General features: G+C 44.8%; 1 protein-coding gene across 3 annotated transcripts; it reads left to right on the top strand.

The window, feature by feature from the left end:
• On the top strand, positions 1–26,565 carry bcl9 (BCL9 transcription coactivator). Of its 3 annotated transcripts, none has more exons than XM_085765344.1 (10): positions 1–302; positions 2,399–2,568; positions 16,135–16,621; positions 18,764–19,077; positions 19,656–19,763; positions 19,912–20,098; positions 20,883–20,979; positions 21,085–23,272; positions 23,811–24,083; positions 24,183–26,565. In XM_085765344.1, the coding sequence occupies exons 3-10, from the start codon at positions 16,335–16,337 to the stop codon at positions 25,220–25,222; spliced, it is 4,494 nt and encodes a 1,497-aa protein (XP_085621470.1). In that variant the 5' UTR covers positions 1–302; positions 2,399–2,568; positions 16,135–16,334; the 3' UTR covers positions 25,223–26,565. The 3 variants fall into 3 exon arrangements, with proteins under 3 accessions (XP_085621470.1, XP_085621471.1, XP_085621469.1); XM_085765345.1 differs by lacking the exon at positions 1–302 and adding an exon at positions 329–697; XM_085765343.1 differs by lacking the exon at positions 1–302 and adding an exon at positions 346–701.
• Positions 26,566–26,791: the final 226 nt, after the last annotated feature.

Raw genomic sequence — 26,791 nt, forward strand, 5'->3', positions numbered from 1 at the left:
GGAGGAGGACAGCGGTGTCTCTCGGGTCGGTTGTCCGACAGTAACGTTCTCACTGGCACACAGACCTGACCTAGAATTGCTACTTAGAATTCGGGCTAAACCATCGCGCAGAAAGGGAGGGGGGGGAATACGACAGGAAATCTTAACTGGGATGTAATGGAGTAGGACCACTGGAAAGCTCGGGCGAAAGGGGGGGAGACACATTTCTATTTTATAATGTTACCGTGATAATGTTGTGATTTGATAGGTGTGCGGTATATATCCGTCGTTGGAGGAAAACGGAAATTAAGCTAACATTTCAGGTGAGTGGCTCCTTTTTTTCAAATCCAGGTGGAAAGTGTCGGTACCACAGCTCGCCTCCTGGCAACGGGCACACGCGGGTCCTCCTCCCGGGGACATCTCACTCCGGTATCCGTTCTTCTCTGCCTCTGTCCCCGAAGGCTGGCTAGCAAAACCCACGTCGTGTCTGGCCTGGCAGACAGCGAAGCGAGCACCCTTTCAACCGTAAACGCCGATATTTTTTTTCTTCCCAGCGCAACAAAAGCGGATTATTCACGATGTTTTCGGCATGGTGTAAAACCCGCGGAGAAATATTGGTTTTTACCCCATTATACTGGAGGACCGCCCGTGCTTCGTGAAAATGAAAAAAGGATACAATGCAGCGTGCATGTTTTGCATTCTTCGGGAGTACCACACCGTTGGTATTGTATCTCCTTTATTAAAAAATGTGCTTGATATGATACATAAACGCGTAGCGAGATTATAGGCCTCGGCTGCTGATTGTGTCGGCCAGCCCTATCATATGCCGAGCGATTTAATTGTTACATTGTTAACGGAGCGAGCAGAACTTGAAAATGAACGTTTGCCTAAGGAGGGCCTGAATTGTTTTATTAACACACAAAGCCCGAAAATGAATCTCATTTCTCTCTGTGTGTGTATGCGTGAGTGTGTGTGTGTTTTTTTGTTGTTGTGTGCTTGTGACCGACGTCGTTGTTCTCGCTCTCTCAGCCGCCGTCCAGTGCCTCCCTCTTCGGGGAAGACTTTGTTTGCGCTGGCCGAGGCTCCATGAATGCAAGTGCTGAAGTCCTCCCTTCCCCCCCCAGCTCTCTGGCGAAACAGGAACAACTTCTTTTAGGAAAAAGAAAAAAAAAAGTTCCTGGAGTTTCAAGCGCCATGGAATTACTTTGTCCGCCAAGAGTTGTCCAGTGAGGCGCTGAGATTTAAGGGGGGGCGAGTCTAGTCTGTGTAGTTGTTGAGTTGCTTTACCTTTTTTTTATTTGCAGACTTTTAGCTTTGTAAATGTCTATTTTAGGACGACTTCCTCGAGTAGGCCCGTTTGTAAGAAACTTGTGTGGCATTGTGCTGTGTTACCTTGGCAGGACCAGAGAAGCTAAACATGGCAAAGAATGTGTTCAGTCTTTTTAGTTGAAGCAGTCGTGTATAACTTGAATTGAGAGTGAAATAAAAATCCACAGGTCTTGTGGTGGAGAAATTTTGTGAAGTAAAAGACATCTGATACCTGGGACTTTTTATGAATTCACTCCCCTAATAAGTAAAATCTTGTTGTCCTTTTGTGACTTTATTTAGCAAGGGCCCTGAATAATTTATTTTTACTTCATTCAACATTTTTGCAAAGACTGCTCAGATTTATAATAACTGAGTGTAAGGCCCACAGCGTTGCATTAGCTGGATGTTACGTGATGTTGTCTTTAATCATAATTTTTAAAGAGGAAAATCTCAGCCAGCTTTTGTGCTTGGTTTCAGTTTTTCCTTTTTTACTCATTTTAGCTGATTCTGCTACTGGGAGCGACTTATGAGTTAGTAGGTAGGGGTTCACATTCTCATCCAAGGACAGTTTCGAAGGCATACATGCCAGTTGCTGAGATTGAACTGCAGACCTTCCTGTTACAGGACTCTGATCTCTTCAATTGCTAGGCAACACTGCTGTCTGCCATGAATGTGCATCTGTTGCATCGTCTTGAGGCAGTTTCATATTTATCTTTTTTTTTCTATGCTCACTATTTGCGCCTTATCTCCTTTTGCATTGGTGATTTTCCTAAAAAACAGAAAGTCACTTTCTAGTGGCCACAGTTAATAATTAGAGAATGGGGGACGTCCTCCAGGATGCAAAGAAACAAGGAAGCCCTTGACAGAGTATCATATGTTGTCTTGTAGTCCCTTATGAGCACATTGGTTGATAACTGAAGTGTGAAGGAGTATCTGGGTTTAAAAAGGCGATTATACGCTGTGACTGTAGCCCCTAATGACCCGAGCTTTACACTGGTTGTGTGTTGTGTGCTACATGTTTGTCTTGTCAACACGAGCGACTGAGTGCTTTTTCTTGCCTGTTTGCGTGTTTGTTTCACCCAGTAAGCAAAGTTCTCTCTCTCTTGTCCAGGTGTGAATGACTTGTGGCTGTAGGTAGAGTGTCGCGAGTGGGCCAGGTTCCTGCACAGCCTCCGTGGCTGACTGGGAGGAGTCGAGTGGAGAGCAGACATCAGTGCCCAGGGGACCTGAGGCCTGGTTCTCCATATGAGGCCCTGCTGAAAGGGCAGGGGGGCTTCTGAGGTAACCCAGCTCAACGCTTCCTCCTCTTTCTTTCTTCTTTTTGATTCCACACTTTATCACCCAGTTTGTTTCATGCACACGTCCAACGCACACTTGCACGTAGATACAGTTAGGTCATTGTTATTTCTTTAATTGCTTTTTCTTCTTTGTAAATATGTAGAAACGCTAACCATGTAGCATAGTGTATGAACCAATAGGCGGTCTCCTTTGTTACTACTGTATTTGTTTTTGACGTTTTTTGACATGTCTGCGTGAAATTTATGCGCCTCCATAGCGCCCTTAAAATTCCCAAAGTTAACAGTCTTATTCCTGCTACATATGATGGAAAACTCTCAGAGACTTGTACGTTTCCCAAATCCTGATTCTTTTGTTGTTCTTTTTTAAAAACCACTCACTCTAGAGTGAACTTACTGAGTTTCTGCATTCTTGGGAGTGGTGAATGAGTGAACAAAGGAGTGATTTGCAAACAGAAATTGCCTAGCAGTCAAGTATTTGTTTTTTTAGATACTCCAAACATGAAGAATGGGACACCTATATTTTCCAGATTTCCTCACAAGCATTTCATACAGTTTCACAATTTGTTACAATATCAAGCGTGGCAGTGAACACTTGTTTCTTGCTCTCAAAGAGACACTGGTGCTATAAGTTGATAACTTAACACTGCTATGATGCTACGGTGTCAAGTCAAGCACAGGCTCTTCCTGTATCATCGGTCACTATCTCTTTGACATTTATCTGTAGAGGTGTCTACGTTGATAGCTGCATTTTGATGAGAGAGGCCTTGAATTGTAGAGCTGTGACCCAGTACGACTGCTCTTGATGCTCAAGGAAATCGGCTTCAGGGAAAGGACTCTCAGAGCGGCGCTGCTGCTCTGGACTATCGGTGCAGCGATTGGTCTCGTTCTCTGATCTGCACATGCTGAGGACACAACACGGTCAGGGCGCTCTTCCTGAGAACGCAGTGCACACTGTTTATTTATCTGCTATCTAATCCGAAGCGTGTTAACCAAAAACCACAGTGAGGTGAAGGATGCAGGGAAATGGATATTGATGTAAAGCGGCAAAGGATTTATTTTCCCCTCTGTGTATTGGCCTCTCATGTTTCCGTGCATTTGTTTGCTTCATGGGTTTTCTAATTAAAACTCTCAAGGCTTGTGTTGTGTGTGACATGGAGGGATGCGTTGGAGGGGCGGTCTACCTCATCGTCTGTTCAGTGGGTGGCAGGGGGCTTCCCTCCCCACACATACAGTAGATTATTTTTCTTCTGTTGCTTGAAATGTTTATTTTTCACTCTGTAGGCTAATTTTGATCATTTTTGTAACAATTTGCGCATGAACTGACTAATTTTCCATTTACCTTGTATAGTGATTAAGACATCAATTCACAATTAATTAAGGAAATTAGTTTGTCCCCCGAATGACTCTCACAATAGTCAAGCCCCCAAAGTACAATAATTATTTAACAATCCCCAGGGAGCAGAAAAATACTACTTTGTTTTTAACGTGTTTAACCCCCCCCCCCCACCCTCCGATCTGCCGTCGTAGGTCTGTAAGACTTGTTTGGAAATACAAGTGATAATGGATTATTTCTGTTGTACAAAGTAGCCGTCATCCAATTATATCAGTATTGAGATCTTCAGCTGAATAAATATACTTAAACTTTCCTGAATTACTGTATGTAAAATCGTGACATACATTTATTTACAAAAGTATGTCGGCTACAGTCTGTCTAATGTCTCTACAGAACATGAAAATCTATTGGTGTAAGACAAAAAAATTATAGGAAATATTAAAGTTGATAAGCTGTAAGAAATGAGACACTAGATGTGTGGCTATTGATTCATTGATACCTGCAAATATTGTACATTTTCCCCTCTAGCAAGTCTTAATGGCCAGCTGTCACGTCGTCCCCGTCATTTAAAATCAGAAGTGAAATGAGCTGATGTGTTGGATCAGTATTGGTGCTGATGGTGACTGATGTGTGACTGATCCACATTTAATACTGACCACACTACAAGGTGATTTACACATATTTACACATGGCAAAAGAAAGTTAACACCACAATCAAATGAAATGGGAGATAATAATACACCAAAATATAAGACGTAGATAGATAATGGTTCAACAACGATTAGTGAATAAGGCTCTTTTGTTTAAGGAGCCCACCAGATATTAAAAATCAAAACAAGTGTTAAGTGCTTAAAATAGATGACCGGAGTCAACCATTACTGTTAACAATTGCCTATTACTCATGTTAAAGTAATTAATGCCAAAGAGATTTTCAGTAAGTATAGAACAATGGTTGTGTTCAGTTTATTGTTCGTTTGATCAATTTCTTTGTTGATTCTTATGACCATCGCTTAGAAACGTATTAAAGACAAAATAAAGATAGGAGGACATCATTAGAAAAATGAATCTCCCAGGACCAGCTCTGAGTAGTAAGTCTCTGCAGCCTATTGTGCCTTCCCAGACAGTTTGAGCTGTACACATGAATATGTTCTTCTAATAGCTGCATTTCATATCTTTTTAGTGTAGGAGGTCTTGGTCTCATATGTGTTGATCTGTGGTGGGATTGTTGCCCACACAGGATCCTCAGGGATGTGTCTGGCTGAGTCAGAATGTACCTATCAATCTGCTTTCATGTTTCTTGGCTGTGATTGACAGTTATGGCACAGACGGGCTGCTCCTCCTGCTCCGAGGGGAGGGGTCCTCGCAAACAGAGCTGCTCTCAGGTGGAACCTGGGGGCCGCCGTGACCTGCAGTCACCTCGACTATTTTTTGCTGAAAGCCGCCAGCCAGCCAGGCCGCAGTGCAGCCGAGCTAGCTGATATTAGTTAGCGTAGTTTAGTTAACACACACAGCACCATGACGCAATGATAACTCGCCGGCGTTTAAAGATAGTAACACACTCTTAAAGTTTTAAAGGTTTTCACAGGCGTAAGCCAAAACTAAAGCACTGAGTGGTAGAGGCACTCAGGGATAATCCATATCTGTCCACCTCATTGTGGCTCGGAATTTAAACATTTATTTTTAATGTTTATTGATTTATTTTAACCACGTGATTTTTTTTTTTTTTCCAGCGGGAAGAAAATGAGATTCCTGATATTCTCCACTTCAGTTTACCATATAACTTGGTGCATGTGACATAATTCAAAGAGCTTTGGTTTTTTAATTTGAAATCAGTCTGCTAATTTTATGAGCCGGTGATAAGCATCAACCAACTGTGTCAAATTGTCACTATCAAGAGTTCTTTGACTCAAATGTCAGTGTAAATGAGAGGAAGCTTCTGGTATGTTAAAGCCTTTATGTTCTTCAGTTGAGCTTCTGATTAGTGATGGTGCGTATGTGTCAGTGCTTTGTAGAACGTCTTCTGTCATCTTTCACAGCCGTTTGTGAGAAAATTAGAAAAGCTTCACAGAGCTAAGTATTGTTTATTGGTGCTGAAATGATTCGTTGTCTGCTAATCAATTAGTCAGTCTTGATAAAGCGTTAATCACTTAAGTCAGTTTTGAGCAAAAATGCCATAACCTTCCCAGTTTAAGATAAAATGGACTCCCACAGGGGGAAATTTACATTACTACAGTAGCATCAAGATGTAGACGAGGATATGAATCAAGAGTATTGAAGAGGGGAAACAAAAGCTCATTGAAGATGCACTGCTTTTCTTTGTCTTCTGTGATGCTAAACTAAATATCTTCATGCTTTGTAATACAAGTCTAATAAAAGAGACATTTGAAGATGTCACCCTCCCTCAGGAAAGTGTAATAAGCTTCTCAACATATTTCTGGCAATCTACTGACCAAATGATTGATTACGGAAAAATAACAGCAGATGAATCAATAATGAAAATAATCATTAGCTGGTGGCTTGTTTGTTCCTACACTACCTGTTCAATGTAATCTTTTATTCTTTTAATTAGAGGGCATTAAGATGAAATGTGAATGGAGGTGTGATTCACTCAGATATGGTTTCAGTTTCAGTTTGCACCCTTGTGAGCAGGTCTTTTGCATGACTGCATTAACGGCCCAGTGTCATTAAAAAACTGAACACTTTATTCCAGGATGGGCAGGCACTCCCTTTGTTAGTCATACCATTATAAATAGACAAGCAAATTTTTATTTTCACATATTTGTAGTGCGTTGATAATGAATGAAACCACATACAAACGTCACCTGAATTTACTATTGTCCGTGTTATTGTCTGTGTTAATATTGACTTAAATTTAGATGCAAGCGATAGTTTGTTGTTCAGGGGTTCTATTAGTTTTATTGTGTTTTGTTGTGGATGGATGAATGACAAGAATAGATGTGTTGACAGACTAGTGTTAAAAAAAGAGCACACAAGCACATGTGTATATCGGAGAGGTTATTCAACAGGTTCCTTCCGTTCTGCTATTAGGTGCTAATGGATGTACAAGCATGTTACTTGCTGTCCTACTATAGTTTTGGTTTACAAACCACCCTAGTCCTATCAAGAGTAACATCATTAAAAAAATAAATAAAAATGTGACGTCCAAGAAGGTGCCACACCTTGGATTTGAACTCAAGTTACCTCATCCTCTGTTGTTTTTCCCCTTCGCTATGGTAATCTGAGCTGCTGCCTGTGCTCATAAACAAAATAGATCAATGCTTTTTTATTTGCACCTTGAGTCATTTGTCGTATCCATCTTGAACGTAATGATAAAAACAACCATATACCTCAAATTCACAGTGTGAATTCATATGAGAGCAGCTACCTGGAGCTGTACAGCCATACTGAGGCATGACAACAGGGTGTGTAACAACATTATCGCCTCCTCCTTCCTGAAAAGATAAGGTGTTAAGGTTAGGGAGGAAGTTCATCATGTCTCTAACATCAGGAATAATTGGCAGAACATAATTTTACATGGGGTTGCACGAGCAATACATTGTACGCTTTCAACACATCAGCCATGGGGGTAATGGTGGGGTTTGAGAAACCTAAAGAAGGCTCAGACAGAAATCCAAACAGCTCCAACTCATGGGAAGAGTAGATGCCATGAAGTAGCGCAGTTTTCAGAGCAGCTTGGACGTTATTAGAGCAGCTAAGTACTGCCGCATGTGGGTATTTCTATGTGCGATACTATGTGTGTATATTGCTCTCCGCCTGTATATTTAATTGGGCACGTCTTAGCCAGTGTGTTTAAAATTCCATGGAAATGACACACCAGTGCAAACTGGGGTAATTTAGGGACACAATCTGGCTCGTATTCTCTCCAGAGTGCTAATTTTGTTGTTTGATAGCAGAGAGGAGTCGGCACATGTATTGTATACTCTGTGAGTCTTCTGCTCTGAGTTAAATATATTTTTGTCAGTTGTTATGCCAGGTCAGTAGAGATGCCTGAGCTGTGTCACATGGTTTGACAGGTTGAGAAGCCAGTTGTTTCTGCTGCTTGATGATTTTAACGTACAAAAAGATTCTTTCGGGAAGCACTCGCTCACCCCTGTCCTGCATAATGCTCTAACTGCGCTAAATTGAGGTTTTTGCACAGCGTGGGATGTGTTGACTGCCACTTGAAATGCGGTCATATGTGTTTCTGTGCTGTCTGTTAGGAGATTCGGTGTCAAGACATGAATGTGACACGCGTTGGGTTTTTTTTCTACTCGTGGCAAATGAGTAGTGTATTGGCAAGACGGTGGCTTGCATAAAGAGCCTTTTGACCACGCCACTAACGCAAGTCTCCTTTACACTTTTACTCAGTGGTCTTCATGGCCTCTGTAGGGCCTGGCCGTTGGGATTTCCCACAATGCTTTTGGCCACAGGGAGACGTCCTCCCAGCATGAGCAAGGGAGGAATGTGGCCCGAGTGTGGGAGCGACCGTCTGGATGGAAGGAGGGAGTCACGGACCAGAGAGCACGGTCAAGGGAAGGGAGGAAAGAAGGGGTCTGCAGAGAGGGCAGCCGAGTTTCTCTTAAGCAAATGGTGTTTCTGTTTGGTTTGTTATTTGATCCACAAATGAGAGAGACCCACTGTATGGAAAAAGCTTTGCGTATTTGCTCTCGGCGTACGCATTTACACTAGGAGTGTGTTTGTTAATATCACTGGAGCTGCCGTTTATTACAGTGGACATAATTAACACAGCACGTCTGCCTTTTTAGCAGTTTTATTTTGCTTGGCCACAAAGAAGCACTGTTCCAGATGAGGTCTGTTCACAGATTCAATATTTTGGGCCTGTGGAGAACCTGCCTTAACCTACGTTCGTAAATTAATATAAAAAAACAAAAACAAAGCCCCAATCCAACAGGAATCTGAAACAATTTAGACGCAGACCAGAGGATAATTAGGACTGGATTTGAATTACGGTTCATTTGAACAGACCCAAATGGAGACCACCAACAGTTAATTGGTGGTTCAGCACGATGTGCCACCAATTAACAGGCAGCCGTAATCCAAAACAGTAGCAATATATAATTTGCTTGTGTGCTTCAGTTTTGTCGTGCATCAAAAACACATTTTGCTCTGCAGTGTGACACACACCCCATAATCACAGCTGATGGCAAATTCGCCAGAATCTATTCGTGTATCAGACGTTGTCCTGCACAGAACCTACTCGGATCAGGGGGATTATGTATAAATTGGACCCGTCCCAACTCGGGTCTACGGTCTGGTCTGTCTTATTAGTGTCTGAGTTGACCTGCTTCTTCCCCCTCCTCGTCTATCTAGGAGTGGCCACAGGTCGCCTGTTTGTGGATGCAAAGTTCCACTGTTCAACAATAGAGAGCATGATTTTATGAGAAAGAAGAAATCGTACTGCTTCAAGATGGCACACACTGAGCAGATGTTTGTCCTCACTGCACTAGCAGAGGAGAATGAGACCTGTAACCTACTTGTTGTGTACTTCAAGTGGCTGAAGTGTGGGCAGTGTGAAGAGCCCAGTGTAACTAAGCCATCTGTCACAGCTGCATTTTGCATACCTTAACTTGTGTTTAAAAAAAAAAAAAAAAAAATTAATTTAATCATGAACATCCAAATTACCGTAGGCCACACTCCAACTGTCTGTATTTAAGTGAATGTTTAGTTTCATATTTAACAGTCCAAGGTAAATGGTGTGAAATAATTGCACTGTATTTGGCACTATTGGCAGTGTATCAGGAGAGTGTGAAATGTCATGAAATACCATGAGATTTTAGGCCAAAAAAAATCTTAGCATTTGATACCGGATCTCCCCTAATTTGCACCCCATGCTCGTTGTGTCAGAGTAATAACGGCGATTTGTTACCAGTTAACCAGTCTCCTTTGTCTGCAGTGGAAAGGTATATGTGTGCGTGGTGCGCGCGTGTGTAAACAAGACACACCCACTTAACCAGAGACGCAGAGACGGGGGGCAGATGGACGGAGATGGAAGCGCAGGGTGAAGTGTGTGAGACGGAGATCAGAGCAGGCTGGAGTGCTGAGTGCCAGTCCTGCTGCTGGAGCTGGCCGCCACACATGGCACCGTGCCCAGCCTACGCCAGCAGATGTGTCACTAGTGAGTCAGCTGCGTGTGTGTGTGTATGTGTGTGTCTGAGACAAGACACCCACCCATACTCTCTGTGAAGAGATCAACTTGTGTAATAACCCCCCCCCCCACCCTCCCTGCCCCCCTTCCTCCTACGGGTATATCTGTATCACACCCCTTCTCCCATCCTCCTGTTTTCATTGCCTCTTCCATCATTGTGATGGACATGGCACGGCTTCTGTCACCACGATATGATATGACAAAATGTGACATTACACACATGTCGCCTCCCCAGGGATGGAGGGGCTTCTTCTGCAGACGAACGGGAAAGGGATTAATCGAGGACGGCGATTGTTGTCGCCAAATGCTGGACGGAGAGACAGTGGAGACGGAGGGTCACAGTGTCAGTGAGAGGGAAAGAAGAGAGAGGACCTGGGTGGAGAAGGATGGAGCTATGTCGTTGCCATTGTACTTTGGGAGTAGTTCAGAGTTCGGAGAATGCGGAATGATTTAAATGTTCACTGTAAATATTTGTGCAGCTTGGTTTCAGCAGCTCAGTCATACTTGTATGAGTATCCTTCCTGGACACAGTAGATGTATTATGTCAAATGTTACGTCCGCACCGTCACAGCTCTATCTTTAGTGACACTCTGCATTCCTCGCATTCTGTGTGTGCCAAGCGAGTCTCGAGTGTTACACGCAGGGTGTGGCGTGTTGGGTTAGCGCTGGCAGGAAGTCACCTTTTGCAGGTGAGCGCGCAGATGTTTCCTCAGTCACGGCGCTGTGGGACGTCGAACTGATAATTTGATTGGACGGCGGTGGAGGTTTTGCTTCTTTAAGTAGACTTGAATGAGCTCTGTTTGCAGTTAGCCTTTGCTTCACTAGCAGTCAGACAGGTATGTGAAGGAACAAGTTATATCAGGAAACCTGTTGTTCTCAAGGAAGTGCTGTGGTTTTGTACTTGATTCACTACAGCACAATACATACCGGATCACATTTGCTGTTCAGTAATTAATTATCTGCTGAAATTTAGAGCTGCAAAGATAAGTTGATTAAGTAATTAATAAGCTAATCGACAGAAAATTGAAAGGCTGTTTTAACAATTAATCATTACATTACGTAATTTTTTCCAAGTGAACCCTTTTCCAGCTTCTCTGATGTGAGGGTTTTCTGATTCTTTGTCATATATGATAATAAAGATAATATTCATGGTGTTTTGAATGTTTCAAATTAAACATATGGCATGACTCCATCACCCCTCAATATTGTCTGACATTTGATAGACAACACTTAATCGATTTGAAGAGATAATTGGCAGATTAATTAATAATGACCTAATGGAAGTTTTCACTAATGGGTGAGGTTTAATAGTTGTTGGATATTTAAAACTAGCCCTTGTTAGTTAAGACTGAGGACGTGGTGTATTAGTGATAATATATTGGTGCTTTTTTAGGTCATTTTCAAAGAATAAAACGCACCAGTCATGTTCGCGACTTTGTGTTGTGTGAGTACAACCGGTCACTAATGTTTTCTGACCTTAAGCTGAAGATGGTGCATAACTGAGGCCACTGACTTAATGACTATGCTCTCTTAGTAAAGGGATTTTTATAAAACTCTGACACGCTGTCAGTCATTTTTACTCACTTCGTTTCCAGGGCTTTGGTCCTCAGGCTCTCATCAAGCAAAATTTATAATTCATATCACAACAGACAGTAAACACACGGTTGTTTCCAGCTTTTGGTCCTATTAAACCTTGTTTCACGACACTGATGACAGAGTGAAAGCATTAACTTAGCTTTTTTTTTTTTTTAAGTATGGAATTTCATTGTGCCATTCACCCCATAATTACCACCTGTGGCTTCTTTTCAAGAAAAGTTACTTGGCTCAACTCGAGATACAAATCATTCCAGTCTTTTGAAAGCAATTTTTGAAATCGTTTTTGACTCTGCTTTTGTAAGGCAACCCAGGATTTCAAATGTTAAAAATGACCTCTGTTTCAGAGCAGAATCTGTGGAATAATTTGAGAGTAAAAGCGAAATTCAGACCTATCAGATTATAAAATCCTTTCACTGGGTTTCTCTTACAAAGGTCTGACTTACAATTTCATACGTGTTGATTTGATTTGAATGAATATTAGGTGCATATAAATTGGGCCCCTGTGTAAGGAGATGGAAAAGCTTTTTCTGTTTGAGAGAGCTGGCTGCAGCTTCTTCAGACTACACGCTTCTTTGCTGATGGCGCTGGGTTTCTTCTTTTTTTTTTTCGTATATTCTTGCAGAAGACTGCAAGGAGGGGTGGAAATAATGCTTCTAATATTGCCCTAAACAAATAATGGGCTAAAGAAATTCTTGAGATGGAGGCCGAGCAGACGGAGAGCGGGTAGGGGAGCTAGAGAGCGAGAAAGTGAGAGCAATACTCCATTGTGACTGAACTGCAAAATGGGATTTGCATAAATAAGACTGAAACATCAGCAGGCCCTTTTACAGCCAACAGCACGGCTGAGATGAGGGGAGAGAGATGGTGTGTGTGTGTGTGTGTGTGTGTGTATGCACTTGTGTGCCCCCCCTCAAAAAAAAAACCAAAAAACCCACCTCCCTTCTTTTTAAAATAATGTCTTTGTAGCAGTGTTGTGTTAAAATTTTAATCAGATGGACGAGGTTTGCTGGAAGGTTAAGGTTCCTTTTCTTGTTGATCCCACTCCTTACCAGTGGAGTATACCAGTACATTACTATACTGGCATGAATCCTCCCATCTCCCCCTCAGAGGAATTTGGGTGACGTAGCTGGGAAGGGTCTACTGTCTACCCTGCACCCAGCCAGCGTACGATGACTGTTACATAAGCATGAAATGAAATGCTCCCTTTTAGTGCCACCCGCATCGGAAAAACCCAAATCTAATTGAATTGAACTATTTTCTGCCCTCTTTTCATGTGGAACCTCATATTTATATCACAGGCAAAAAGCTCAATTTCAGAGCCTCATTATACTGTTTTCCCATTAACTTGCATGCACTGCAGCTCCTCGTGTGCGCCGTGATAGACAGTTCAGCGTCTTTACTGGAGATAGAGGAAGAGAAATATCTGTGAATACCTCCGCCATGCTTTTGTTGTGTGTCTGTGTGTGTGTGACTGGCTGCAGCGCGCACGCTCGAAGGTGTGTATGTACGCCGGTGCGTTGCTTATGACAGTCATGTCAGCAAGGTACCCAATTAGTGTCTCATTAGCGTGTGATTGGAGGGAACAGGTGATTGGCAGGTCACGCAGTTAGTTTCAATGTGCGTGCACACGATACACACGCTTGTGTATGATTGGGGTTTAGGTTTAGATAACACCTCCTCGGGGAATACAAGCTAGTCGGCGCCAAAACGAGGTCGGAGGCTGGTTCTCTGACATAGAACAAAGAAAGTTCAGCAAGATGAACAGATTTTCTAAAGCTACTGCGTCTCCAGACAGTTGTTCACTCATCTCGGTTAAGGTTCATCTTTAGGTTTGTCAGGACAAAAGAGCCTCTGCTCATCCACACCTGTCAACAGCAGGCCAGAAAACTAACTTTTTAAATACACATAGACCCCCCCTCATGCTAAAGGGGTCACTGTGCTCCAGGCTTAGTGCTTTACTGATCTCTGAAAGGAGGAGGCTGCACCTGAAGAATGTTTGTATCTTTCCAAAATGGACAATCATGCCCATGGTTGGGTGTGTAGAGTGCAGAAGGTGTGTTTCTAACTAAAGTATGCACCCATCTCCTGATTTGAACAGTTGATAGGGTCTATGCCCTCTCTAATATGACAGCTGACCTGGTTTCCCACCTTTGAGATCGGCCATTTGGACATGGTCAAACGTGGTCAGTAGCCTATGAGTTAACACTTTATTGGTCTTATTTGAACAAAGGTCCATATTTATTTATTTTTTTTGGCAAAGGCGACTTTTTCTGATGTTACAGTTTGGAGACTCCGACGTGAAAGCACGTATCACTGCTGTTTTCAACGATTAGCCCCGTCCCAATCCCAAAGCACTCACCGGCAGTCAGTCTCACAGTAGTGTCATGGAACAGTCCCATAATCCATGAGCAGTCCCCGCTGCAGTCAGAGACTCGCACCGATTAGTCGACTAATCGCCAACAATAACAATAACAATAACGGTCGACCAAGAAATTCTTTGGTCGGGGGCAGCCCTACTATACAGTTAGTTACAGTGATATTTTTGTTGCTATCTACATGAATATGTTCCTGATGCGTACATGCCACCTTCATCCTTACCCTTCTCAGATGTGTGTTGTCAGGAGTTTTGCCCACACTGTCCATTTTTATTCCCTCTGGCAGAAGCTTGAAGCCCTGCATGCTCTCATCCACAGTCTCCTGGTTGTGAGCTGCTCTCTGGCAGGTGTTTCCCCACTGTGACTTACACAAGCCAGCGCTTCACTTTGATGGGCAAATGATAGTCAGCAACAAAATCAGACTGCATCTCTGTGTTAAACGCTCTTTCATCTTGACCTCCCTCATACATTGTCTTCCTTCCCGTACTTCAGGGAAAACACAGACTCTTGAAACAACAGACAGGAGGGTAGCGGTCCTAACTGTTTTACTCTTAACGTCAGATCTATAGTTTGGGTATCTTCTGTGTGTTGCAGAATATACTCGCGTATCATTGTGTGTTGCAGTTTCTCTGTCCAAAGTTACATATTGAAGCAAGTTGTATCGCAAAATAAAACATGTCATTTCACTTAGAATCAAGGTTTTTTTTGTTTTTTTTCCCTGGATCAGCTCTGTTGTAATTGAATGTGCAGCCAAATCACTAGTTCAGCAATCAATAATCAGCACGCTGCAGCCACCACTGGTGACACAGAGTGTGTTTTTTATATTCAAAGGTTAGGCCAATCAGTGTAATGTGGATGCACGGGCTCCATGTGTGGAAGCCAGCTTCTGCTCGTGAGCAGTAGTGATCTGTGGCCCCCAGAGTTGTAAATCACTTCTCCCGTAGACCAGCGAGAGACATAAGTGACACCCCCTCCACCCAAGCCCACCCCCTCCTCCCACCCCCCCTGCAACCCTCCAAACTCTCCACCTCCCTCTCCCCAGGGGAACTCTGGAGCCAGTTACAATGTTGAGTGTTTTTGGAAGAGCTCCTAAATATTTTCAGGATGACAATGTAATCTGACTGACTGGGCCGCTCTCTCTCTCTCTCTCTCTCTCCCTCCCCCAAACACGATTCTCATGCAATTCTTGTGCTCACTTACCAAAAACACACAGCGGATGGTTGGTTTGGACCACAATACTACCCACCCCCCCTCTCTCTCTACCACCACACTTCTGTGTTTGCCACACTTACAAACTAATCCTGCTATTTGTGTAGTTAACATGATACCCGACGCACAATCTTTGTAGTTTCAAAGCCAATACCAACTTTGATATGTGAGAGGTTAAATACTCATTATTTTGCATAAACACGTAAAATAAACATTTTTGACAAGAATCGCATAAATCAAGACTTTTTAACAAAGAAAAATCAAGATATTTAGCAAAGTAAAAAATGTTCCAGCATGTAATGGTGGCACTGTTTCTAGCTGACCTCATATATAAATATTTTGCTGTAGATTCTTGTTACTCATTGGCAGACATATGCACGGATATCGCATGTCCGCAATAGGCTAATATTGGCGAGTTTATTGCTTCAGCTCCATCAGAGATTGAGTAGAAGTTTTCAAGGTGGCTGATGTACGTAGATTGTCAGCGTTGCCTTTCTGTGTACATAAAATGTGGTTCTTGCTGTTGGCTATTTCCTCACGCTACGCACGCACACCGATGAACAGTGCCGATGGAGATTAAGAGACGAGAGAGTTTTGAGAAGTTTCCGTGAACATTTGAAAAAGTATCGGGTGTTTTTTTTCTCAGTAGATGATTTGACCGGTCGTAGCAGGAAAAGCAGGTGGTGCTATTAACATAAATAATGGCTGTCTTCTATTGAAGTGTCAAGTTTGTGTGTGCCACCTGTCAAGCCTACACTGGTAGATTGATACTAAAAACATTTTGGGTGGGTGTAGCTTTTAGTTTGCTCAGACTGTGGTTCCTTTTTCAGTGTTGTTAACTGTCCCTTTTTCTCTCTTCTCTCTCTGCAGTGTGCCCAAGGGCCGTTGAAAGCCCCCTTGGGGGAGTTTCGTAAATCTACACTGAACAAGAGAAAACTCCTGGACTATTGTTATTGTTTTTACACACTTTCTCTCACACACACACACACACACACACACACACACACACACACACACATACACACACGCACACACACATCCACATCCACACAGACAAGGACATAGAGAGAATGTTGGAGGTCCAAGAGGAGAGGCCAGCGGCGGCAGGTACAGCAGCGACACATTTCACCAAGAAGGAGCGAGGGAAGAAAGAGCGAGAGGAGGCCAAGGACGGTCGGGGAAACCTCTCCAACATTGGGAATCCTGTTCCTGGCTCAAGGAACGTGCGCGCAAAAGCGCCGCTCACGCACACCGGCAGTCCCCACCAGCTCATCACTCCACCCTGTTCCGTAGTCCTAGGAGCTCCATCAATGCACTCCAATAGGTTAAAGAACTCCCCGTCCACCAACACACAGAGGTGAGGAGAAAACATGTGCCTGCGTTATGGTGATTATGAGATAATATGTGTGTGGTTATTTTAACCGCCTAATTGGTTGAACACTGATCTGAACGTTGGTTGAAATTGGATAATTAATCCAGACTGCCTATGAACAGCAGTGCACCATTTTTAACAGTACGCCAAGCAGAAGTCAAATTTCACTGACCTGTGTTATGTTAAACATATTGTTCCCATATTGTTCTCACCTGTTAGTGAGACTGAATCAAGTTTTTTTTTTCATCCTTTACAACTCGTGTACTACTACCAGCTGATGACTGAGCCACTTAATTGCACCGTTTCACATCAATAGAATATCAACAGACTTTATCGGGAGAAACAAGCTTCTGTCCAAGTATGAAACAAAGCCTGTTTCAAATAATTAAGTAACGATGAAAAATGAATAAACAGTATCTGCCAGTGTTTATTATCAGTTGGGAAGAGAGAAATATAAACACTCAAGGCTTTGTTCAAAAGCAGAATGAAGTGAAACAGGTCTCACTTGGATATCAAAAACACTGAGGCTACTTAAAAAAAAAAAAAAAAGCTTTTCTGAGTTCAGCCTAGTACAGATGCCAATTTAAGCCATATTGTGACTGATGCGATTGGTTACGGAGTCATCAGTGCATCCGTCTTTCTAGTGTTTGGTATGTTGTGAAAACTCTCATATCTTAGTAGTTGCAAGGTGCATAATGTGCTGAATTTTGAAATTTGAAAGAGCTGATCAGGAGCAAGTTTACAGAACACTCCAACCACGGCCCTTATACAGCATTTTTTTTTTGTCATATTAATCCTGTGGGGGATTTTTTCATCTATTTAAATACAGTGAGAAACCATTAATAATGCCAGTGGTTTGGTTGGTAGCAGAAGTATCTTACTTAACATGCATATTTTTTAATGTAGGAGGGCAGCCATGGAAAGTTGTTACCGTGTGTGTACATCCTCTGTGATCAGTAGTAAAACTGAATCTTGGCAGTGTCATCAAACGGACACGAACCTCAGTGCGTTACTTTCTCACAAGACTGTTTTAGGAAGCAAGAGTTGGTTGGGTGTAATGCAGATCTAAGATCAGCGTCTCTGCTCCGTTATTTTACCTGAAAGGTCTTGATGTGCGATCCAGAGCTGTTCCAGGGTCAGGGAGTACACTGTGCTTGGAAGTTTTCCCTGCTGACTCATGGTTCTGGAGCCTCGGGAAACGGCGGTCTGGACTGCCAAAATTCAGGCTTTGCCTTCTTTCTCTACTAGCCATGTTTCTGTGTGTACGTACATACAGTGTGCTAAGTTGTGGCTCTGCTTTTTGGACGTGTTGGCATTTATTCCATGCTATTCCATTCTGTGTGTGTGTGTGTGTGTTAGGGAGGGAGAGAGAGAGAGAGACACAGAGAAAGAGATTAGGGTGTGGTAAGGGAGTTCTCTGCCAGTTGGATGTGTCCTGCTTGTCTGAACTGAGCTGCTCTCATAACTAGTAAGCAGCAGTGATTTGTTGATGGTCCGTGTCTCTGCAGCCTGTTCCTTCAGGTTTAACTGTGTGCGTTGAATTCCCAGTGCTGGTAACTGGAGCCTGTGTTCACAGACTTTGATGCCAACTGTTAGATGTCATAATGATATAGTGATTAGTGGCTGCATAGAAAAAAAAGAGGGCAAAAAGAACAATAATTTTCCGTCGGGCCTTCCCTCTACCACTTCTCCTGCTTACCACATTGGGTAACAAGGGTACAAGTTATAGTGGGGAGCTGGGGGATATCAGACTTCATGGATAGCCAGCTGCCTGAGTAAGTGCCCCCCCCCCCCCCTTCTAGTCTGGCTTGTGCCCAATTCCAGAGCATGACTACTGGGTAACCTAACTTCAAGCCCCAGGCTTTTTGCTTGATATGCCCCATTTCCTCCTTGTTGTGTGTGTTTCATTAGTGGAAACAAGGTCACAAATATATGAAGGAAGACAAGACATAACATTTTGGAAGCGTGGCAGAGTAACTAAGGGAGTTTTTAGTGGAGGAAGTTATTAAAATTTCATTTGTAAAATATCAGCCGTTTAGCCCTGTTTTAATGAAATTGTTCTCCTAATGCACAATGTGAATATATTAGACACGTCAGTAATTGTCTTCTCTGTCCTTTGTCTGTCAGCCCTAAACCTAAGACGGAGGCCATGGTACGATCACCTCCTGTCATGTCCCCCTCCACTGCCGCCCAGATGGACTCTAAAATGCCCAATCAGGGGAAACCAGGGAGCACTGGCAGCCAATCACAGCCCTCACCCTGTGATCCCAAGACGCTGGGCACTAAAGGGGCTCAGAATGTGGCAGGGGGCATGGGGCTGAAGAATGGCCAGGGTCTGACCTCTGGTCCGAGCTCCAAGGTTAAAGTCAAAAGGGAGAGAAGCACCTCAGTGGAGTCATTCGAACAGCCAGAGAGCGGCACACCCACCAGTGAAGAAAAAGGTAAGAACCACTCCAGCCAAGGACTAATTATTGCCACATTGTCTGATTCCAGTCGGTAGCTGGAGTTGGAAGCTGTCCCTGTCAAGTGCGAATTTTGACATTGTGAATTTAAATTTCTTAATTAATTTAAAAATAATTCAAATGAAAGGTGAAAAGAGGCTGATCATGGTGTGTTAGTTTCTGTATAATGTTTTTAATAGTATTTTGAATGAAATGCTTTGCCCTGTATGGAAAGAATAGCTACAGTACTTAAGCAATGCCATGTCTGTAGTGCTTATGTTGCACTTGTTCCTGCTTCTTAGTGGTTACACACCTACAACTTCCTGTAGAGACAGCTCTTGCCCTGATTATTGGAGGAAAAGCTCAGATAGTTCCTGGTGGTTGGTTGGTTCGAGTTGTGTTCCCTTTATGGTGTACCACTTTTAAAAAAAAAATGGGCTGGATGTATAGTCTTGTATTTTTGTATACAGCACAAGTTGTTAGAGAAGGCAACAGTGTCCATGTTGCAGTATATACTTTGTAGTCCCTTACTGTCACTCAGACCAAGCTCAGTGAGTGCTCTGTGTGTGTCTGTACAGACAGTAGCAGGGTGAAGAGGATGTGTGTGGCAGAGAGGAGGCAGCCGTATAGTGGAGCTGACTGGTGCTCTGGGGGAGAAAGTGACGAAGATGACAAAGGATTCTTCAGTAAGTGTGTTAACGTGTGCATCCAAGCATGTGTAGCGGTCGCTCCACTGATCAACTTGACTTATGACAGCTCCTCAGTAAAAACTCCATTGCCCATAACCCTCTGCTGGTCCTAAAGTCATGCTCTTTCCTGTTGTCTTTCCTGCAGACTGTAACTCCAGCGATGTGAAGCCCCAGGACTCGGTCACACATTCTACCTCCAATGCCGGACTCAGTCGCTCCTCTACACCCTCCCACAATACACTGGGAGGCCAGGGATCCACAACAGAACCTGCGAGTGGTCAGAAACCAGGCTCAAAACTTGTTTATGTCTTCACCACGGAGATGGCCAACAAGTAAGGACGCTGAGAGTTACCATTTGTATATTTTGAGGCTCTGGTGGAGCTGTGCCATGCTTCGATATCCACATCTTGAATGATTAATTTTTACAGTTTGTTTATTGCCACAAGTTTTAAATACTAATGTGTTCAGACAGACTAATTAATACATCATCTTGGTGTGTAGATTTTTTTTATACCTAAGCAAAACATACACCCACAGAGAAACCCTTTGTGGAGTTGCAAGTCAAACTTAAATGGAATTACTAACAATGTCAGTCGCCTGAAGTGTAACTCTGCGCCCCTGTCATCAGTGGTTGTAGTTGTCTTTGATGTTTGTTGTGGATGTTTGTGCGTATGCCACTAAGATAGTTGCCTCCCATCATGTCTCTTCCTTGCCCCAACTTTCCCAGTTATAGCCTAAATCCATTTTGCATGTCTGCCAAAGCATGTGTGTTTCTCAGTGGGAGCACACACTTGGCTTAGATTAACACTTTCCTTTGGGAATAAGAGATCAAAGATGATGCTCAGGGAAGGTGTGTGTGTGTGTATGTGTGTGTGTGTGTGCGCGCACAATAGTTTGCCATGTCTATTGACCTTGGGATTACCTTCATGGTCCCATTTACTACTCATTCATCTTTCCCACTGTACTCACTCACTCACTCACTCACTCACTCACTCACTCACTCACTCACTCACTCACTCACTCACTCACTCACTCACTCACTCACTCACTCACTCACTCACACACACTTGTTGTGTCTGATGACTGATATCTGACTGTCTGTCTTCTTGTCCTCAGGGCAGCTGATGCAGTTCTAACTGGCCATACAGAAAATATCATTGCCTTCCACATGAAAAACATCTCCAACAGCAAGGACAAAGCTCACCTCCTCCTGGTAAGGACACACTCAAGCTTTTTTGTATTGCACACATAAGCATATATACCTCGTCATCACACGAGCGTCACAAATTAATCTTATTTCTGTTCCTCTCTTTTAAAGAACAATGCAGCAAGCGCCCTCCGAAATGACTCCAAGCCTCCCCAGCAGCCCCCATCCCATGCCCAAGATCAGAGCCACCAGCCTGGATCCAAGCCGTCCTTACCTGGCATGGCAGAGCCAGCCCCACCCCAGCCTTCAAACCAAGGGAGCCAGTCGGGTGTTCTTCCACAGGAAGGGTCATCCGCTGCCGGCATGGAATCCAAAAATCTTCCTGGCAGTAGTCCCAGTAATACTACAGCTGCAGTTGACCAACCCCCTGTCACCCAACCTGAGGCAGGCCTCAACCCTCCAACAGCAGGTGAAGGAGGGCAGGGTGGAGGATCTGGTGGAGCGGGTCTGACACCTCAGCAGCAGCAACAACAGCAGCAGCTGGCCCAGGAGCTGCTGAACATGGAGGCCAACACAGAGGGTCTGTCCCAGGAACAGTTAGAGCATCGGCAGCGCTCCCTGCAGACCTTGCGAGATATCCAACGCATGCTTTTCCCTGATGACCGTGATGCCCCACCAGCCGGTCCCCAACAGCCCCATGGGGGACCTCATGACGGAGGCCCTGACGGCGCACCTCGGAGGTCTGAGCAGGGCCCCCTACAGGCTATGATGGCACAGTCACAGAGCCTTGGACCACCAGGTGGGCCAGGAGGGCCTCGTCCACAGGGTCCACCGTTTGGCCCACCCCATGGTCCCAGGGACATGCCTCCATTTCCTCAAGACGAAATGGGTCCTCATATGGGGGGTCCAGGAGGCTGTGGAGACGGAGATCAGATGACCCCAGAACAGGTGGCTTGGTTGAAGTTACAACAGGAGTTTTATGAGGAGAAGAGGAAGAAACAAGAAATGCAACACCGGCCACTTCCCCCAGACATGATGATGCACCCACACGGCCCACGCGGTATGATGCGAGGACCCCCACCTCCTTACCAGATGGGCCCAGGAGAGATGTGGGGTGGGCCAGGTGGTCCACCAGATCACTATCAGGAACGCATGGCCATGGGCCCCGGCCCTGGCCCCAGAGGTATGCCACCACACATGCAGAGGATGCCGGGTTTCTCTGGAATGATGAACCCTGAAATGGAGGGACCCCCGAGGCCTGGAATGGGCTGGCCCGACGACATGCCCCCACGGATGGGAGATGCACGAGGCTTCCCTGGAGGACCCGGGGGAATGTTTGCTGGTCCAGGGGGTCGTGGTGAACGTTTCCCAAATCCTCAGTCAGTTCAAGAAGCAATGTTCCACCAAGGCATGGCTGGAGAGAAGGGCCTCCCTCCTGGGATGATGATGGACATGCAAAGGATGATGGGGCATCAGAGAGGTGGAATGGAACCTGGTAACGGCATGGGTATGTTTCCCAGAATGCCTGGCGATGGTCCTATGAGTCCATCATCTAGGCTCCAGGGAATGGGGGGCAGGGAAATGGGGCCCGAGTTTGGCATGGGTCCTGGTCCAGGGCCGGGACCTCATATGCACCCTTCCAAAATACGAGATCCTTCCATGAATATGAGTCCAGATGAGATGATGAGAATGAGAGGACCGGGAGGACCTCCAATGGAGAGCATGGGTCCACAAGGCCGGCCCATGCAGGGTCCTGTCTTCCCTGAGCAGACACAGCCAGGAGACTTTCCTATGGGGGCTGGGAGACCTTTCCCTGGGGGTCCTGGAGGAATGAGGGGTCCTCATGCTGACCAGGCCTTTGGTCCAGAGCACAGATCTACACCAACAGGGGGTAATGGCCGTATTAATCACCTCCCCCCTGGTGGTGGCCCTTCACAAGGTCAGAGGGGCCGCAAACCAGCAGATCTGAATGTCCAAGCAGGAGGGGGGAACTCTCCCAGTGTCAACCCACTGAAGTCCCCACCTCTGAGGCAAGTGCAGTCCCCAATGATGGGCTCTCCCTCGGGAAACCTTAAATCCCCTCAGACACCGTCCCAGCTGGCTGGCATGCTCACTGGTCCCACGGGCCCCAATGCCCCAACAGCTCCTCCAACTTCAGCACCAATGAAGTCCCCTCACTCCATGATGGGATCAGCAGGTGCCTCTCCTGTTCATATGAGGTCTCCTTCTCTTCCCAACCCTTCTCCTGGATGGGCGCCCTCACCAAAACCACCCATGCAGAGTCCTGGAGTACCACCTCAGGGTGGCAAGCCTCCCCTCAGTATCACCTCACCAAACATGATGGGGAATATGGAGCAAGGTACAACAAGCTTTCTTCTCTCCCCTCTTCTCTTTCCATCAGCACTCTCAGGTTTTTTCTCTTTTTTGTTTTTTGCTTTTTTTCTCTTTTTTGTTTTTTGCTTATTTATTCAATATTTCAGTTACTATTTTGATTTTTTTTTTGAATGGGTTGGTGTTTAATTTTCAGTTGTCAGTGAAAAATATGATATTTATCTTGATTGTTGTTAATATTAGTTATAAAATACTGGACTAAATCTATCTGACTATCAATGCTTTTGAAAACAGTTCAAGAATACAAAACAGAAAATTAAATGGATGGAGGCCATTGATCATGTGCATCACTTGAGATTTAACACATCTGTATGAGGGGTGGGGTTGAGTGGGTTATGGTCCAGTGGCTCCCTCTTGTGGCCATAGGACCATAATCCAATGCAATGGGTATCACTATTGTTAAGAAGCAATTAGACTGTTCACTTTGTGGCAGATTGTTTATAACCTCAGATAAGTTTTATCATCTCCTTGTAACATCATATCTTTCTTGTGGTGTTGTCTTCTAGGTGGTAATGGTCCTCCCTCAGCCCCTCCTTCATCAGGGGCTCCATCTGGCTCCATGTCCCTCCCAGGCAACGTCCCGTCTGGCAGTCCGTATACCATACCCCCTGAGCCAACACTATCCCAGAACCCTCTCTCCATCATGATGTCACGCATGTCCAAGTTTGCGATGCCCAGCTCTACTCCACTCTACCATGATGCCATAAAGACCGTTGCCAGCTCCGATGACGACTCGCCTCCAGCTCGCTCCCCTAACCTGCCTTCAGTGAATAATAATGGTGAGATATCGGAAATGTCTTTTTGTTGATGTTTAACTTGTGGTTTCAATTCCATCAAAGTTGGTCCATATTTATATTAACCATCCTTTGTTCATACAGGTATGGCAATGAACCACCAAGGCAATCCACGTATGATGGGACCAGGAAACGCAGGACCCATGCCTGCCCTCAGCCCTCTGGGTATGAATCCAATGGGATCCCAGCCCCTCTCCCATGGCATGCCTCCACAGATGCCCTCTCCTAACGCTCCTAACATGGGCCCAGGCATGATGTCTCATGGCATGATGATACCACCAAATCCCCAAGATCCTGGTATGGCAAACCCTCAAATGATGGCCCAGGGACGCATGGGTTACCCCCACCGAAGCCAGGGATACCCCCTCACCCAGTCCCCCTCCCAGCAAGGCCCCTTCTCCCCACACAACGGTCCTGGCCCTCAAGGTTTCCCTGGCCATCCCATGGGCTTCCAGGGAGAAGGTGGACCTATGGGAGGACGGATGGGGAACATGCCTCACGGGGGAGGGGGTGATGGGGGTATGTGCAAGCCCAATACTCCTGGAGGGCCAGAGTTCAACAACATGCAAGGTGGATTCAGCGATGCAGACCTTCATGAGGTGATGCGGCCGGGAGCGTCCGGCATTCCTGAGTTTGACCTGTCCAGGATAATCCCATCAGAGAAACCCAGCCAGACTCTGTCTTATTTCCCCCGAGGTGGAGGAGACAACCCTGGGGGGAAACCACCACACCCCTCTGGCTTCCCCATGCAGGGCATGATGGGTGATGGCCCACCAAGGATGGGAATGCCCATGCAGGGGATGGGGGGAATGCCAGGGGGGCCTGGCGGGGGAATGGGCCCCCAAGACATGCCGATGGGCAACCCTGGCCACAACTCGATGCGGCCACCAGGATTCATGGGCCAAGGCATGATGGGCCCCCAGCATCGGATGATGTCCCCTGGGGGTCCGGGAGGGATGATGCAGGGGAGACAAATGGCCCACCCAGGCCCTGGTGGATCACCTAACATGATGATGTCACTGCAGGGCATGGGTGGCCCCCCGCAGCAGACAATGATGATGGGGGGTCAGATGAGGCCACGTGACATGGACATGGGATTCAGTCCGGGCCCTGGAATGTTCTAATCCAACAGAAACCTTGTATCTAGAATGTTCTTGGACAAAATGCAAGGATGGAGTAAAGATCATGGCATTTAGAGCGTGTTCAGAAAACTCTGATGGACTCAAAGAAAGTATAATATGAAACAGTCATGTCCTGTGGGAACTATTCCAATGGAGACTCGGACAGGCCCAGATTGGAGTACTTTTGCCACAAGAACATTTAATTTTGACTCATGAACTTCAGAATGTATGGGATTGTTGTGCATCAATTTCGCAAAACTGTTCTTGTGTTTTTTGATTATCTGACTATAAAGATGACTTTGTTGTCAAAGAGGAATCAACCTAACTAAAAGTCAGCGTGGAGATGCTACAGTATATGTCTACTTTTTTCAAATTTAAAAAACAAATTTGTCACGAAAGTGGTTGGAACGAGAAAGGAATAAGAAGAATTTGTGCTTTGTGAAGACTTTAGTGGAACTCCATCTTGTCTCTCGCTCCATTGTTTTGACTGTTTCTGTACAGTATATACGTGTGAGAGTGCGTATGCGTGCTTGACAGACTATGTTTGTGTGGTATGTATGTATGTGTCTGTATGTATAGGCATTCTATCAGTGACCTCTCAACTCCTCTTACCCAACTTTCATTGGGGGAGGAATGCCCCCTAAAAATACTGTACTGTTTACCATTGGTGGGCTATTCGAATTTTAGTCTATTTTAATTTCCTTTGTAACTCCAGTGTATAACAAACCAAACTATGACCTCATTAAGATAATAGTATTATTAAAAAAGCACAAACATGGACCGTCTGCAGAAAGCGTCTTCTTTCTCTATTTTTACCATTGAGAGCAACACATTAAGTGTGAGGATCCTGGCAGCTTTGCAGCACAGTGGTAATCTCTAGTCCATTTCAACCCGTGGATGACGTTCGATTTCGTGCTCCAAAACTTTCAGGACTCAACTTTTTCGCCAGCGTGAATAATACTGCTAATACCCAGATGTGCTATGTGTGTTCTTCTTGTTCCTGTTGTGTTCCTGTTTTGTTTTGACTCTCTTGTTGACTCTGGGTAATAATCATTCCCACAGCAATAAAACCCCCAATGGTCAGCAGAATGGGACAGGAGTGGCCGAGCACCACGGCAGGTATTATAGAACTAGAGTTAGGTAGATCTGGTAAAAATTTAGTAAGGCAGGTGTGGTGTCCAGAGCGAGACACAAAGAAATGTAAACACGTACTGCTTACCATCCAGTTGACTTCCTCTTTTCTCTATTGTATAAGCTTGTCATGTGTTTCTCCATTGGCTTTGGTGCAGAATAGCCTACCAGGGCTGTGGTGATGGACTACAAATAAAAGATATTGTTTTGGTATATACATGTTGTCCATGTAGTGTGTGCGTGCGTGTGTCCATGTGGCTCTTGGGCTGTTCAGTCGGTTATGCGGACTGGGTGCTTGTCTTTGTCATTATACACGTCAGACCAGCTTACCAACATTCAGTTAGAACAAGTCATACTAAGACGCAGCATTGCCAAGTTGACATTTTATCAGGAGGCACTTAAGTGAGAGCTATTTTCAGAGGACACCACACTTTCAAAATA

Source organism: Trachurus japonicus, chromosome 21 (assembly GCF_045865225.1).
Source record: "Trachurus japonicus isolate A0001 chromosome 21, Traja_1.0".
Lineage (NCBI taxonomy): Eukaryota > Metazoa > Chordata > Actinopteri > Carangiformes > Carangidae > Trachurus > Trachurus japonicus.